The 17,684-nt window shown below is 37.3% G+C and overlaps 1 protein-coding gene across 1 annotated transcript in view; it reads left to right on the top strand.

Annotated features, from left to right (window-relative positions):
- Positions 1-17,684, top strand: part of ITPRID2 (ITPR interacting domain containing 2) — a 43,332-nt gene that overhangs the window by 23,646 nt on the left and 2,002 nt on the right. Inside the window, exons 11-16 of the mRNA XM_042783687.1 lie at positions 470-1,681; positions 4,119-4,196; positions 4,274-4,401; positions 4,817-4,967; positions 6,023-6,088; positions 7,002-7,466. Coding sequence (XP_042639621.1) covers positions 470-1,681; positions 4,119-4,196; positions 4,274-4,401; positions 4,817-4,967; positions 6,023-6,088; positions 7,002-7,466 — 2,100 coding nt within the window. The remainder of the gene's footprint in view (positions 1-469; positions 1,682-4,118; positions 4,197-4,273; positions 4,402-4,816; positions 4,968-6,022; positions 6,089-7,001; positions 7,467-17,684) is intronic.

Genomic DNA, 17,684 nt, shown 5'->3' with positions numbered 1-17,684 from the left:
GGGAAAGCTTGTAGATGTTGGAGAAAACATTAAGAAATTTTGTTTGCTTGTTTCCATTTTCTCTGTGAGTCAGTGTCATTTGTTCAAAGATGAGTTGATGGGCATTGGAAAGGTGATAAGGAAAATAAAAGTTTGGAATTCTCTCTGAGAAAGTGTAGAAACAAGCTTCTCCTTTTTCTTCTTTTTTTTAACACCAGTATATACATTTTGGTCATTAACCTGTTTTTTTTTTGTTTTTCCAATTCTTCTTATTTTTTTTATTATCATCATATTTCAATATTTAACTTATTTGATAACTAACACTATGTACCAATCTATGGCTCTTGGAAGTAGTTTTGAGCAGCACCAGGGCCATGGCCAAAATGAAGACCTTAGAAGTATAGAGAAGCATCAGTTCAGTTTGTAGTTTTGTTAATTCTGATATTTCTTGTTTGTATTCTTCATCCTTCCACCTGTTTTCCTTTCATAGGTTCAGGAGCCCTTGCAAGCCATGGGGAGTAGTGCTGACAGTTGTGACAGTGAGACAACAGTCACATCATTTGGTGAAGACCTAATCACACCAACAGCACAAGACCAGCCTTATTTTAATGAATCTGAGGAGGAGTCTGTTGTCCCTCTTCTAAAGGGAAGAGAGAAGGTAGTGACAAGTGCTGACCAAAGCAAGTTAGATAGCCAGAATTTTCCCAAACATGAGACTGTCGAGGCTAATGGAAATGAACAGTCCACCCGTCATCAAGAGGACTGCATGACTGAAATCACTGAATCTCAAAAGGATTTGTCTCCATCCCAGAGAGTTGAGCTACCAAGGGAAGAAAGTGCTGAAAGTGATGTGGATAAAATCAGTGAATATGAATTTGTCCAGTATACCACACACCATATTCTTAAATCATTGGCGTCTATTGAAGCTAAATGCAATGCTAAGGGTTCTGAAGATACTGTGGTGCCTACTCCCTCTTCTGTGGACAAAGTTAATACAGCTTTGCAAAGAGCTCAAATGAAGGTTCATGGTCTGTCTGGTCAAAGAGTAGGACGTAGCCTGATAAAATCGAAAGATCTATTAAAACAGAGGTACTTATTTGCAAAAGCTGGCTATCCTCTAAGAAGGTCTCAATCTTTACCAACCACATTATTGAGTCCAGTAAGGGTTGTGTCTGCTGTCAATGTTCGCTTGTCTCCAGGAAAAGAGACCAGATGCAGTCCACCTTCCTTCACCTACAAGTACACACCTGAAGAAGAGCAGGAATTAGAAAAAGAGGTGACTGAGCAGGATGGCCAGTCTCTAGTTAAATCCACTATTTTCATCTCTCCATCATCTGTGAAGAAAGAAGCCTCCCAGAGTGAGGTGAACCGGCTCGAGGAGTGCCGTCATCGAAGGACTCCCACCTGCTCATTTTCTGCTCCAGCACCCATATCGCAGTCCTCCTGCTCCCTTCATTCTGCCCACTCTGAATGGCAGGAGAGGCCCCTGTGTGAGCACATGAGAACTCTAAGCACTCACAGTGTCCCCAACATATCTGGTGCCACCTGTAGTGTCCTCTCTTCCCCGTTTGGATGTCCTTACTTACATAGACATGCTGCCTACCCTTACCGGGTGTGCTCTGTGAACCCTCCTTCTGCCATTGAAATGCAGCTGCGAAGAGTGCTGCATGATATTAGAAACTCACTGCAGAATCTTTCACAGGTATGAGAAAAAGTCTGTCTAGAAAAACTTACCAATTGTATCAATCTGACCACTTTTTAATTCACTGAGAAGCTAAGACCCATTAGAAAACCTCCTCAATGTCATTTTCTTACATACCTAAACCTGTCTATACCCTCTTCCTATCTGCTTCCCTCCTGTTTCAAACAAAAAGCTGTAACTAATCCTAATTTCTCATAAATCTCCTGACTTCCCTAGTGGAGAGATTTGCTCATTAAGTATCCTTCTTTTCTAGCCTTTCCTCAACTGTCTTCCTTTTAGTCTATAAACTTTGTTAAGTCTTCTCTATTGTTAAACAAAATCTTTCTTCTCAGAGTACTTTTTCTCTTTTCCCTTGCTCTTTGACAGTGTTTACCACATCTCTCTTTTCTAAGTGTTCTTCCCCTTGGCTTCTGTGACAGCACACTCTCCTGGTTCTGCTGGTACCTCTCTGACTAAGCTTTCCCCTTCACCTACTGACTCCTGATGCTGGTCCCCTGTGTGAAAATTAGTCCAGTTCCACTGATGCATAGACTGGAACTATCTCAGAACAGAAGAAAATCAGGTAAAGTGTGAATATGAACAAAATGGTCTGTGTGTCTTGTTGCTTTTAAAGTCATCACTCTCAGATTAGACTGGAAATAATTTTCAGAAAATCCTTGACAGTTAGGAAGCTGCCTTCATATTTGGCTTTCAACATTTCAAATTTTCTTCCCAGAGATCTAGAAAGACTTCTTCTAACTTACTTATATTTAGACAATTGTGGAAATGAAGAAAATGATAATGTAAGGTAATGGTCAGTGTTCATCTAGGAGTCAGGAGGCCTAGCATGTGTAAATGCATGTTTTAGGACCATAAAGTGGGAGATGGGAAGCCACTTTGAAAGTAAGTAAATGTTAAAAGTTGTAACTTTAAGTTAGAGTAAAATACATTTTCTGTAAATACTGATTTTATTCTGATGATTGTTTTCTAGTGGTTTAGTCTAACCAGAATGGATTGTCTTTTTCCTCCTTATAAAATGTAGTTCTTTCTGAGTGAAATGCTTAACCTCTCAGCTGTAATTATGTGATGCTTGGGATTCCTCAGGCTCTGTACAACTGTACCTTCACAGTGCACCTTTCTTTCTAGGCCAGCTTGTTCTGCTCCAAGTGTGGTCATCTTCCGCTGGGTGTCCCATCAGTACCTCAACTGATTACTGCCCCCCTCCCACCCACCTTGAGCCAGGAGACAGGTGCTCTTCATGACCTGGCTTCTACCTGTTTCCCCAGTCTCACATACTACATGAGCTCCAGCCACGCTGAACTGCATGCTGGTCTCTAAATATTCTTAGGGGACCTGTTCTTTTGCACATGCCACTTTCTTTGCCTGGAATGCCCCCCCAGTCTTGCCTTTCTTTGCCTGATGAAATCCTACGTACTGTTAAGGCTCAGCTCAAGTGTCACCACTGCTGGGAATGCTTCTCTAACCCCCCTGATCTAGACTTTTGTTTGATTATTTCCGTCTTGGCATTCCTCCTCCTATTATGATAATGATTTGTTCACTTCTCTTTCTCCTCTCTTAGACTGGGAGAACCCCTCTTAGGCAAAGAATGACTGTTTTAGTCTTTACTGTCTTTATTGCCTAAAGTAGTGGCATCTAGTGGGTACTCAAATATCTAAGAAGGAATGTAATAACTGCTTGTTGCTTGCCACAGCCGGGGGCAGATTACCCAAAAAGCAAGGTAAACACGAGTTTACATGTGCCTGCTTACTAATCTGTAGTGAACAGTTTACATGGGTTTCACCAGTGAAAACATGTAAAATAGTTCACTATAGATTAGTAAGTAAGCATATGTAAGCCCATTCTTATGCTTACTTTGCTTACTAGGTACTCCACGTCTGTCAGGGATTATAAATTTGAAAAGAATCTTTGATTCTGTAGGAAGATACTGTGGCGTTGGAAGAGAGACAGATGCCAGCCATACCTAGAGACAGAATCTTTGATGAGGTGAAAAAATGTGAAATTGTTCACTACAGATTAGTAAGTAAGCACATGTAAACCCATGCTTACCTTGCTTTTTGGGTAATCTGACACTGGCCACTGCCAGTAGTTAATGTAATCTCAAAATAACGTTTGGCTGTTATTTCTACATTTTGAGTGTTTGTTTGTTTGTTTTGTTTTTCTGCTTTGTCAAGGCAAGGAGGAAATCCTGTGAGACATAGATGAACTACCCCCACTTCTTTGCCCCTTCCTCCTCTCAAATTTACTTAAGAGCTAGAACAGCTAGGTGTAGTAGGTAACTTTTGGAACTGATTTCTTTGATCCCAGCTTACCATCCGAGGTTTTTTAGCCTGAGAGAAGGAAAAGTATGTAGGCTCAAAGTACTGCATTTTTAACATGTTAGAGAATTTGGAGGTAGACACTTCAACATTGTTTTAATTCTTTTTCTCCTTTTTTGAAGTACCCTATGATGAGAGGACCTGACCTTGCTGCTGCTCCAGACAGGACTCAGAAATCATCTGTTCTACCTCTGTATGAAGTAAGTTCTTTCTTAGGTCTTTGTGATACAAAACTGTCTGTGTGACAGAAGTATAATTTTGTTATATTGCATTTTAGAATACTTTTCAGGAGCTCCAGGTAATGAGGCGGAGCCTGAATTTGTTTAGAACGCAAATGATGGATTTAGAATTGGCAATGCTGCGTCAGCAAACCATGGTTTATCATCATATGACTGAAGAGGAGAGGTAAAAGTTCATTTTGCTTAATGTCCCTCAAAATGCTTTTTATGCCAAGAACCACTGTCAGTTTTATCTTTTAGCCACCTTCTATTTCTTCTGCTGTATATTCTGTATCTGTTTGGTGAGCCGGTATAGATAAAATTCAGCATAGTTGTTTTCCTAAGTAAACTTCTCTGCCTTCAATGTATTGAGGGAGATGGTTGTTGTAATCTTTTTCAGTGTTGGGGATCTTGGTGAGAGATAATAGGGGAAGAAAGAATGATTGTCCTGTGGTTACACCTACTGCAATTGCAGTTGAGCTAATTTATAGAACTTGGGAATTCAGAACCTTCAGTTAGTCTTTATTAGTTGACAAGTGAGTTACGAATAGGAATCCCCAGACTGCTTCTTTCAAGCCTTGTGCCTGTCACCTTACTGGTAGATACGAAGTTGATCAGCTCCAGAGCTTGAGGAATTCAGTCCGAATGGAACTCCAGGACCTGGAGCTGCAGCTGGAGGAGCGCCTGCTGGGCCTGGAGGAGCAGCTTCGTGCCGGGAGGGCGCCCTTGCCCTTCTGCTCCTCAGCACTGGTGGTAGGTGCTTTGAGGGGTGTCCGCAGTCTTCACTAGGAATTTACTTATAATGGTCCCCATAATGTATGGCGATGTCTTAATTTAAAAACTTACTTTAATGGCTGGAGAGGCACGCAGAAATGTTTAAGGAACATTCCCATAAATCATTTGAATATGCAAGTTTTCAACTTTTATTTTGTTGAATATTTAGTATATTTATAAGTCTACTGAAATTTCTTCAAAATTTTTAATAATACAGAATAAAGGTCAGCATGAAAGTATAGGATTTTTAAAGAAATAATAATAGTGAATCATTATATGACTAGTTTAGATTTTAATCATTGCATATAACTACAAAGAACTGGGATATGTGTTTCACTCAGTCTTTTACTTAGTTTTCAATAATTAACTCTTCCCTTTTAAATTTTTCATTCATTATGCTCTTTTTTTAAGGAATCAGATCTTTAAGTCAAAAACATATAAAGGAATCTACAAGCGAATTAAAAAAAAAACTCTTTTTCTTCATTTTATGTGATTTTACATACTTCTTATGTTCCTTTCCATGAAATTTGAACTCAGCAGTTATATTTTTGCCAGTACCTTTAAAATAGTAGAATATGTTGTTTTGAGGCATTGAAATAGTGAACTTTTCTCTTAATTCTATAAATGTATTTGTTCTTTTTGTTACATGAGTGTTGAATTTGAATTCGTTAAAAATAAATGGAGAAATAAGCACACACATATGCACATAAGTAGGGTAGAATAAACAGAATAAAAATATGAGTTGTAGTAGTATAATAAGAATATTCTGTATCATTTAAGTATATATTTTTCCATAAAATGGTTTTTGACTCAGTATTCTGAGAAATGCGTTGATGACCCCAGAGAGTCAGAATGTTTCCACATCTTTAGTATCAGCCCTTCAGTCACAATTACACATTTCATACAATTCCATCACAATTGAGTGTGACCTATGACATAAAGGTATTCTACAGGGCAGTGTTTAGCTGATTAATTTTATTATAAAATACTTGCAATTTGAAAAAAATGTGTATATATTGTTTTTACTTTTTCAGGGCATGTGTGGCAGTAGAAGCGCTGATAACTTGTCATGCCCTTCTCCATTGAATGTAATGGAACCAGTAAGACTCTCTCCTTCTAAATCGCTGGGGAAGGGAATGATACAAGAGAACATTTTATAAATACATAATTTTCCCAGTGTAGATGAAATGTATTTTTTTAACACAGAATTTTGCTGCATTTTGCTAAGTTATTGATTAGAAATGGGTTTGTCACTTCAGAAAGCTCATTGTCACTGGAAAGCCAGGTTAATTGTAATAGTGATTTGTCTTTATGGCTTCACAGAGGTAATGTACCATTAAAACTTTTCCATTTATATTCTCTAGGGGAAATTTACTTTCATAGTTTGACCCCAATGAAGTCCTTAGTTGGATCTGTAAGATTACTTCCTTTTGAACAAAAGTCTTTTTTTTTTTTTTTTTTAATTATAGTTGAAGCAAAGTGGATTCTTTTGGGGACAAAAGCATTATGAGTAGATGTTTTGATTACCAATAGAAAACCAGCTTCATTATATGTAATTTGGACCTGTGTAGTTTATTTTTTTCATGCTAGTTAAGGTGCTCTGATGGCACAGTGGTTAGTTAAGTGGTTACTAACCAAAAGGTTGGTAGTTCAAACTCACCAGCTCTTCTATGGAAGAAAGACCTGGTAGTCTGTTTCCACAAAATGACAGCTGTAGAAAACTTATGGGGCAGCATTTACTCTGTCCTATGGTATTGCTATGAGTAGAAATGGAATCAGTGGCAATGGATTTATATATACTAGTTACACATGTTGATGTTTGATCTCATGATGAATTGAAATTTTGTTTGATGTTTTTACAGATGAAACTGAATAGTTACTAAATTAATGAATTAGAATTACATCTTTATGAGCTATGTGATTTTGGCAGTAGTCTCAGTAAGATTTTAATCTTCTTTTCAACTACCAATCATAATTTCAACAGGGAAGAATAAAAAGTTTTCTGATCTACAGGTCACTGAATTGATGCGGGAACAGTCATATCTGAAGTCTGAATTGGGCCTGGCGCTTGGAGAAATGGGCTTTGAAATTCCTCCTGGAGAGAGCTCAGAATCAGTTTTTTCCCAGGCAACATCAGAGTCATCTTCTGTGTGTTCTGGCCCCTCTCCTGCTAATAGAAGAACTGGAGTAATTTACAGTGACTCAGTGGGCAAACCCAAAACCCAGTTAGTGTCAAGTAAGAAAGTATTCCGTGCTTCAGTAGCCCTCACGCCAACAGCTCCTTCTAGATCAGGTTCCATGCAGACGCCTCCAGATCTGGAAAGTTCTGAGGAAGTTGGAGCAGCTGAAGAAGGCTCAGAGGCTGTACGACCTAAATCTGAAGTAGAAGAAGGGCATGGAAATAGCCCATTAATGCCAGCTGCTGAGGAAATGCATAAAAATGTGGAACAAGATGAGTTGCAGCAAGTCATACGGGAGGTTAGTAAAATCTATACTTAATTAATTTTGAGGTATGTATTAGAGGATATTTTATTTCAACATTAATCATATATAAGGTATTTCTTTGATTCACTGTTTATTAATTTTCAAAGAGCTTTTAAATTTATTATTGATCCATTTGGTGCCTATTAAAGTATGTTTGACATGGGAATACATTTCTGCAAATTTCATACTCCTGGTGCAAAATAATTGCAATTCTCTGTACTCTGTTGAGGAAGGTGTTTGTAGGGTTTGAAATAAATAAATATATGACAAACTCTTTGGACCTCGGATTCCATAACTATAAATGAAGGATTACAATTTAAATCTCTTCTAGGATTAAAATCTGTTATTTAATAATTTCATTTGACATGAGAAGATAGTGTTTGTGATTTGTGTGTGTGTGTTGTATTTTAACGAGCGCAAAGAATTTGGTTTGGTTGGCAGGTAGAGAAATGTGAAAATTATATGAGATGCTGAAAGATAGAAACAATGAAAAGACGAGTTTACTCTGGATGACAGCAGTGTGAGAATCTGAAGCATTAGCCATGGTTCTGGGTTACCAAGGGGACTGCAAAAAAATTAGGAAGGTTATTAGTTAAAAGTTGAAGGTTAATTGAGAAGATTAGTAAAATAACTTTGGGGCATTGAAATCAGGTAATTAGCAGGGAGTACTCCTTTCTCACATCACACTGTCTCTTTGGGTGCAGAATCCAGAAGAGCAGCGCACAGGATAAAAGTTATACGTTACATATATGTATATGTATATTTTCCTGCCTATTCCATGTCTTAAGAATTCTTAAGAGCACTGTGAAAAACCATATTTATTCATATCTCTTTCCAGTTGAGGTATGTAAACCCATGATGATAAAGGGCTTCATTCTTCCCATTAGTTAGAAAAGAAATACCCTGTACATTTAAAAAATCACTTTGTAAGTATCTAATGAGCATCTGTTCTGTGAAGAATAAAAGAAAAATACATAGAAGACATGAAATCCTTACGCTTAAAGTCTAGCAGGAAGGTAAAAAAAAGACTAAGTCCAGAGCAATTAACAAGTTGCACAGAAAGGCATTTATTACGAAGTGTTTAAGAACAAAGTATTTAAAAGTGGAAAAGGTCAAAATGAGCCAAGGAAATTGGGGCCAGCAGCTTCTTACTTTAAAACTGTTTATTCCCAATAAATTCATCAGTGTGGCCCTAGTGTGTTTTTAGAATTTGTGAGTAGCACAGAGAAATTTCTAGCGGTTTTAGGTCAAGAATGGTGGCAGTGGACCGGACACTTGCCTCAAAACAGGCCATTGACCTTCTTGGTCCAGAGACTAGTTCATGTTCTTTAGGTGCCATCATTTACAGCTCCGTGGTAATAGCTTGAGCAGTGCAGTAAAAGAGTTTCGCTATAATGTTACGGCATACGTAGCCCTAGAAATCAGCTTTCTGTGCAAAACCATACAGTCAAAACCACAGGGCTTTTTTTTGGAAAATGGAACTAGAGACATAAGCTCAAAATTAATCAGTGACATATTTAAATAAAAGAAAAATAGGAGCCTACTAAAAACAGAAGCACTATCTTACACCTATTAAATGATTAAGAAATATATATATATATACAATAAATATGGCATTTTACCTTGAAAGAGACCTGGAGTTTGCTTGTAGAATAGCTTTTGGAAGGGTTGCAGCTTGTTAGTTATTGCGAAGTAGTGAAAGGATTTCACTGAAATCCTGTGAAAAACTTTAACACCAGATGTGAATAAATCGTGGCTCACATAACCTGAGGTAATTGGCAGATGTTTAAGCTGTATATGTGTATGTACTGTGTTTCTAGGTGCAGCTGATTCTAATTTTCTGCTTTTACCTAGTGTTTCTTGTGGATAAAATCATGTTAAGCAAAAGTGAAGTTTGTACTCTTCCTGTATTGTTTCCTGATGTTTCAGTCACATTGAGACAAAATCACATTTTCAAAAACAAGTGTTAGAGCATAAGACACTAAACTGAAAACCAAACCAGTTGTCATTGAGTCATTGCTACATAATGATGCCATCTGTGTCAGAGTAGAACTGTGGTCCATAGGGTTTCTAATGGCTGTGCTCTTTGGAAGTAGATCGCCAGGTCTTTCTTCCAAGGCACCCCTGGGTAGACTCAAACTGCCATACTTTCAGTTAGTAGCTAAGTGCCTGATCATTTATACCACCAAGGGCACCCCTACATGTATATAATTTCTTTTCATGACATGAATTCACCAATTAAAAAAACTTGAAGAGGTCTTAATTCTGTAAATGTATATCTTCTACAGTTGCGCAACTAATTTTGTAAGTTAGTAGTAGCTGGTTAATGTTTAGCCTGTCATGCTGCCTTTAGCCTAGAGAACTACATATTCATTTATAAGAGCTTCCCTGTGAAAGATGTTACAATTTTTAGACATGTAAGCTAATGTGTAAGGTAAATGTTTGAAGAACTTTGCAGAATTTGTTAACTAACCTGTTAATTAGAAACTCCCTAATTCAGAATTGGGTATAGTTTGGAGGGAGTTGGGTTTATCATTTACCCTTTTACTGTTGAAAAGAAGAGCTGACCAAAAAAAATAATAGGTCAAAGAAGATGTAAAAGAATATTGATTATACTTAAAAGAATGAACTATTTTGAAGCACTTTAAAAGCATATATTAATGGACATATTAGTCCAATGCCAATTATAATTTTACAAAATAGTTTGTGTAATTATCTTATTATCTCAGTTACAGTGGTATTCTATTAAACTTTTGTTTACCAAATTTTTGAAATTAAGATTTGTCTTCATTCTCATTTCAAATAAGAAATCTCTTTATACAAGTACACATGGTACTGAATCCCATTTTTTTGTTTCTTAAACCATGGTATATCAGCTACAAAGAAAATTAGAATCTATCTTCCTAGTAAATTTTGGGTCCCTAACCCCACTAACAAAGCCATTATTCAGAAAGGCAAGATTGACTCTTGGAGTGAACCATTTTGCAGGTGAGGATTAAGCATGTTTGGCAGACATTTCAGGGAAGTTTTCATATTTCACTCCTGGGTGCATGAAAACAATGCTGTCTGTCAGGCGTTTGTTCCATCATTTCACCATATGCGAGGTTTCTAAAAAGAGTGCTTTCATTGTTTGCAACGTTTTAATACAGTAGAATTCTTTTGCAGGAGAGCATTGAAGGAGAATATTGAAAAAAAAAATATTTTTATACAGATATTTAATACACTCATACAGTGATGAACCTATCATCAAATTAAAGATACCCCTTTTCTGCTTGGATGTGTATGTTGTAGTGGCTTGGATGTGTGTGTTGTAGTGGGGGAAAAGTATACTGTCTTGGAATTTTGCCTGGGTGGTCTGTGATGTATATGATCAGTGGCCTGTAACTGTTTATAGTTACTTTAAAATAAATAAAAGAGATTACTTAATAGAAGGACTACACATGTGCCCACAAAAACAAATTCAACAGAATTAAACATCCAAAAGTACCTGTGTTGTTGTTTTTGTTGGATGCCATAAGTTGATTCCAACGCCCAGTGACCCCATGTAACAGAGTAAATCTGCCCATAGGGTTTCTTAGATGTAATCTGTATGGAATTGCCAGGTCTTTCTCCTGCAGAGCCACTGGGTGGGTTCAAACCACCAACCTTTTGGTTAGTAGCGAGCTCTTAACCACTGCATCACTAGGACTCCTTAACAGTAACCATAGATCGCTTTATTTTTAGAGATCTCCTTTGTTTATTGATACTAGCTTTGTTCATGCCTTTCGTTATCTTTGTTGCAGTACATCTGATATACTTTAAACATGTATTTGGTATGTAGACGGTTTGCTGGTATTCTTACTGTAACTTTGTTTAGTGATCACCTGATATAGTGTCTGACATGCTGTAGGCTCTCAGTGGGTTTATATTGAATGGAGGTGTTGCTCCATGTGTCAGATTTGCAGTTAGTCTATTTGTATTGCCAATAAGCATTCCCTTCTTAATCTCAGAGTCTCTGTGTGGTATAAACAGTTGAGTGCTCACCTGTTAACCCAAGGTTGACTGTTCACACCCAGCCAGAGGTACTTCAGATGCAGGGCCTGGCGATCTGCGTCAGGAAGATCGCAGCCCTTGAAGACCCTGTGGAGCCCAGTTATGTTCTGTACGTGGGGTCACCATGAGTCAGAATCGACGTGATCATAACTAGTTTGTGTTTTCTTTACCTCAAGTAGTCTGCCTTCAGCCTGTACCATGTTTCGGGAACTGTGCTCAATTAGGCAATTTCACCATCCATCCCAGTAGTTTTCTCAATTTCAGTCTCTCTGAAGGAGCCCTGGTGGTATAGTGATTGAGTGCTTGGCTGTTAATCAAAAGGTCAGCAGTTTGAACCCAACAGCCACTCTGGGAGAAAGATTGGCAGTCTGCTTCTATAAAGATTTCAGCCTTGGAAACCCTGTGGCAGTTCTGCCCTGTGCTACAAGGTCACTGTGAGTCAGATTAGGCTAGAAGGCACGCACAACAACAGATAATCCTTCTGTGTAAAATGGGGACTTTAACAACTAATTTATTTATCCACATATTTATTCCTTCAAAAAATTATTAAAAACATTTTGTTGTTTTCAGTGCTAGTCTGTCTGTAGTCCTTTATTTCTCTTTCTGTTCCTTTTTGTGGAGATACTGTTCCTCTCTCGTTCTCGTTATTTATTCAGGCATTTATTGAACACTTGCTTTATGGCAGGATACATAGATAAGTGAGACCTGTCCATCCCTGACGTAGCCTGCAGCATAGCGCTTTCCAATCTGACCTCACCCTCCTTATTTTAACGTCCTCCTCCTCCCTGGTGGCAGCTGTCTTGTCTGTTGGCTCCTTTCAAGGTATTCCTGCTGTGCAGTTTTCTCTTCCCACTTCATCTGAAGTTGTCCATTCTTTTGTGTGACCTAATATCTGAAGTCTGCCATTTTCTAAGAATTTTCTTTTTTCTTCTAGTTAATACTAATCTCTCCTTTTTTCAAGTTTTGTTTTGTTCTTATTTTCTCAGTGATGAATGAATTTTTCAAAATATTTTATGAAACATAATTTTATCTCCATCCAAATTATAAAGTACAGTATCTGTACTCCCAGAATATGTTGGTACATTTTTGGTCTGTTAAGTCTACTTTCTGGTTGGTTGGTTTTTTGAATGATGAGATGTAATAAAATGACCATATAACATTGACAGTGGGACTATACTACTTACTGTCTTTTGTAAACATGTGTTTGCATGGGTTCTCATTCAACTCAGGTGCAATATGACTAAGAGAGACCTTGGTTTTCAAAACACATATATCAAATACAAATTCATTTAAAACAGGAATCTGAAATGCTATGAACTTCCGAAGCTTTTGATGCTGTTTAAAAGTTAGATATTATAGAAGGTAAAATGAGAAAGTTGTATTTATTTACATATATTCCATTATAGATGGTTGGAAGCGAAGAAGGGTTTTGTTTCTGCAAGTAACTATGTATTATAAGTCTATGTATTGTGTACAGTTTTGCATGACAGATTAATACAGAGCCATTTTTGGAAAGACTTCAATTGTGAGATGTCTTCAGGATGTACTTAGGAACGTTTTAGGATATAGATCTGGCTGACAGGAAACTGTGGAAATGGAGAATTTTTAAAAGCCGGTTGAGAGTGTCTCGAGTGCTAATTTGGGAAGACATTATCAGTTTATTTCAGGAAATACACATTTAAGGCCTTCACAGAGGGCTATTTAGAAATGATCCTGTATCATTACAGAGGAAAAAGGGTAGATAGGCATGTATAGTGTTTGGCACTAGGAGAAGAAAATTTTGATGGTATTTCTTTTAGGCCTATTTGCGTTTTCCAACCATAAATACGAGATGTTTATCCTTATCTGAAGCAAAAGGTGCAAGCAGGTGACAAACGTTTTTTTCAACTGAAGAACTGAAGAAAAGTTTATTTCTTTAGAGTTTGTGTTGTTTGGAGGATATTTGTATGTTTTAAAATTCACTGTACCGAATGATTATTTTTCCATTCTATTTAAAATGTACATGCTAGGTGAAAACAATATATAACATCTTTAGATATACTGCTTTCAGTTGTATAAACAGAATATACATGAATATTATTTTGCTGCTAATGGGTTTTCTTAGCAATGAGAACACACTTGATTGTCCTGCTGACTGCCTTCCAAAGATAGGCATTAATAAAAAACAAAAGTGAACCTAGCTTTTTTTTTTTGAACACTTTATTGTGGTTTGGGTGAAAGTTTACATAGCAAATTAGTTTTCCATTCAAAAATTTGTACGTATTTTATTTCATGGCATTAGTTGCAGTACATTCAGTGTAACAGCACTCTTCCCAAATGGGTTCCCCATTTCCGTTCATCATTTTTACCTGCCCCTTCCTGCCTTCTGCCTTTTTGGTCTTGTATGGTTTATTGTTCTGAGCAGTATGTTTTTCATTGTGTGTTACTGTCCACTTTATAGGCCTGTCTTTTGTTTGGCTGAAAGGTGGTCCCCAGAGGTGGGTTCACTTCCAGGTTTGAAGGGTATGAAGGCCACAGTCTTGGGGGTTCCATTAGTCTCTCTGTCAGACCAGTAGGTCTGGTCTTTTTTGTGATTTTGAATTGTGTTCTACATTTTTCTCCTATTTTGTCCAGGACCTTGTATTGTGATTCTGTCAGAATGACTAGTAGTGGTAGCCAGACACCATCTAGTTCTTCTGATCTCGGGCTACTGGAGACTGGTTCATGTGGCCCATTAGTCCTTTGGACTGGTAATCTCCTTCAGTCTTTAATTTTCTTCATCCTTCTTTGCTCCAGATGGAAAGAGACCATTACATTTTAGATGTGGTTGTAGCTTGCAAAGTTTAAAGACCCCACTTGCTATTCACCAAAGTAAGATGTAGAACATTATGTTTATGGATTGTATTATGCCAGCTGACATAGATATCCCCCAAAACTATGCCCTAAGCCCTCAAACCCAGTGACTTAGCCCCTTAAGATGTTTGGTTATAGAAGTTCTCATAACTTTGTTCTGCTGTGTTCTCCATGTACCTGGATATATTTGCAACACATACAAATACATATGTAGAAATATTCTTTGCCAAAGCTATGTATGCTCATGAGTATACTCCCATGCACCATTCCATACCTGTTCAGCTTACATATCTATCTGTATATCTACTCATAAATTGTTGTTATTACTCTTACTGCAGGATTGTGTACATAATACTATTTCCTGTTTTGCCTTTTACTCCTGAATACCTCCTAGTGTCTTCCTTTGCATTGGTCATATTGTGCTGACCTCCACCTTACTGGGTATTGTCTTTCCCTTCACCCAGGTTAATATATGTCTAGTCTCTAGTAAGTGATTTTCCCTTCCTCCCCCTCCCATCTCTGGTTACCATCAAAGGATATCTCTGTGTGCTGCAAACCTTTTCTTGACTTTTTATGATAGTGGTCTCATATGATATTTGTCCTTTTGTCATTGACTTATTTTACTCAGTATAACATCCTCCAGGTTCACTCATGTTGTGAGATGTTATTCATCATTACTCTTTAACGTTGTATAGTATTCGGTTGTGTGTATGTATTAGTTTGCTTACCCATTGATCCATTGATGGGCAGTGAAGTTGTTTCCATCTCTTGTTGCTATTGTGAATAATGCTGTGATGAACATGGATGTACATATATTTGTATCACAGCTCTTATTTCTGTAGGGTATGTACCTATTAGCTAAATTGCTGGATCATATATTCTCTCTACTTCTAACTTTTTAAGGAAGTGCCATATGATTTTCCACAGTGGTTGTACCATTTTACTATCCCACAGCAGTGTTCCAATTGCTGCACACCCTCATCAGCATTTGTTTTCTGTTTGTTTGTTTATTTGTTTTGTTTTTTATCACTGCTGCTCTTGCCAGGGTGAGATGATATCTCATTGTTGTTTTGGTTTGGATCTCTCTAATGGCTAGTAATCATAAGCATCTCTTCAAATACTTGTTGACTGCCTGAAGTTTTTGTTCATGTCCTTTTTCCATTTTTCAGTTGAATAGTTTGTCTTTTTTTTTTGTTGAAGTGTTAAAGTTCCCTATAAATTTTAGAGATTAATCCCTTTTCTACTATGTTGTAGCCAAAAATTTTTTCCTAGGTTCTTTTTTTACTCTTTTGATGAAGTCTTTTCATGTGCCTAAGTGTTAATTTTTTAGGAGGTCCCAGTCATCTAGTTTATCTTCTGCTGTTTGTGAATTTTTGTTTACGCTTGATAGACTATTTATGCCATAAATTAGGGCCTTTAAGATTGCCTCTATTTTTTCTTCCACGATCTTTATAGTTTTAGGTTTTACATTTAAGTCTTTCGTCCATCTTGAGTTAAATTTTGTACATGATGTGAGGTATGGACCCTATTTCATTTTTCTGCAAATAGATAACCAGTTTTGCTGGTACCATTTGTCAAAGAAACTTTAACAAAAAAGAAAGCATCTTTTCCCCATTTAATAGCTTTCTGCCCTTGTTGAAGATTAGCTGGGTTCTCAATTCTATTCCACCAGTCTATGTGTCTGTCGCACCAATGCCAGGCTATTTTACCTACAATGGTTGTCCAGTAGGTTTTGAGCTCGGAAAGTGTTAGGCTTCCTGCTTTGGTCTTTGTTAGTAGTGCTTTGCTTATCTGGATTTTCTTTCCTTTCAGTATAAAGAGGATTAATTTTTCCATCTCTTTAAAGAATGTTGATGAAACTTGCATCAGGATTGCATTATGTCTATAGATCTCTTTGGGTAGTATTGACATATTCATCATGTTAAGTCTTCCTATCCATGAGCATGGTAAGTTCTTCCATTTATGTAGGTCCCTTTTGATTTCTTGTAATAGTGTTTTACAGGATTTTTTTTTTTTGTGTGTGTGTGTGTGTACGTCTTTTGTATCTCTGGTTAGGTTTATTCCTTGGTATTTATCTTTTTGGTGGCTATTGTAAATGGCATTATTTCCTTGATTTCCTTTTCAGTGTTTTCTTTGTTGTGTAGAAGAATCCAAATGATTTCTGTATGTTGACTTTGTACTCTGCCACTTTGCTGAATCCTTCTATTAGTTCCAATAGCTTTTTTGCTGTGTCTTTGGAATATTTTATATATAGGCTTATATCATCTGCAAATAGGGATCATTTTCCTTTTTCCTTACCAATTTGGATTCCTTTTATTTCCATTTCTTGCCTTATTGCTTTGGCCAGGACTTCTGATTTGAGATTAAACAGGAGAGGTTATAAAGGGCATCCTTGTCTGGTCCCATTTGCAAAGGGAATGCTTTCAGCTTTTCCCTTCTGAGAGTAATATTGGCCATTGGTTTTGTATTAATGCCTTTGATTATATTGAGGGATTTCCCTTCTACTCCTATTTTGCTGAAGGTTTTTATCAGGACTGGGGGGTGTTGGATTTTATCAAATGCTTTTGCTACATTGATTAGTATGATCATGTAGTTCTTTTCCTTTGTTTTATTTATGGGATGGATTTCACTGATTGTTTTTCTCATGTTGAACCATCCTTGCATACCCAGTATGACTGCCACTTGATCATGATGCATTATTTTTTCGATATGATGTTGGATTCTTTTGGCTAGGATTTTGTTGAGAATCCGTATGCCTGTGTTTATGAGAGATACGATACAGGTCTATAATTTTCTTTTAGTGTTGTCTTTGCCCACCTTTAGCATCAGTTTTATAGGCTTATTTCAGAAGATGAATTTGGGAGTATTCCATCCTTTTCTCTCTTTTGGAATAGTTTGAGTAGAACTGGTATCATCTCTTCTCTGGATGTTTGGTAGAATTCTCCAGTGAAGCTGTCTGGGCCAGGACTTTTTTTGTTGAGAGTTTTTCTTTCTTTTCTTTCTTTTTTTATAACCTCTTCAGTCTTTTGTCTTGGACCTGTTCTAAAATTTCTAGTCTGTTACTTTAGGTACGTAGTGTATTTCTAGGGATCTCTGGTGTCTGTCTCACCAATGCCAGGCTATTTTACCTACAATGGTTGTCCAGTAAGTTTTGACCTCGGAAAGTGTTAAGCTGCAATGAAAGAACTGGCGAAGAACAAGGCTCCAGGAATTGATGGCATACCGATTGAGATATTTCAACAAACAGATGCCCCGTTGGAGGCACTCACTCAGTTATGCCAAGAGATTGGAAGACAGCTACCTGGCCAACTGACTGGAAGATTTGTGCCCATTCCAAAGAAAGGTGAT

Source organism: Orycteropus afer, unplaced genomic scaffold (assembly GCF_000298275.1).
Source record: "Orycteropus afer afer isolate SDZICR_OR568_19922 unplaced genomic scaffold, OryAfe1.0 scaffold00001, whole genome shotgun sequence".
Lineage (NCBI taxonomy): Eukaryota > Metazoa > Chordata > Mammalia > Tubulidentata > Orycteropodidae > Orycteropus > Orycteropus afer.
Note: the sequence above shows the minus strand (reverse complement) of the source record. Positions and strands in the feature narration are given on the sequence as shown.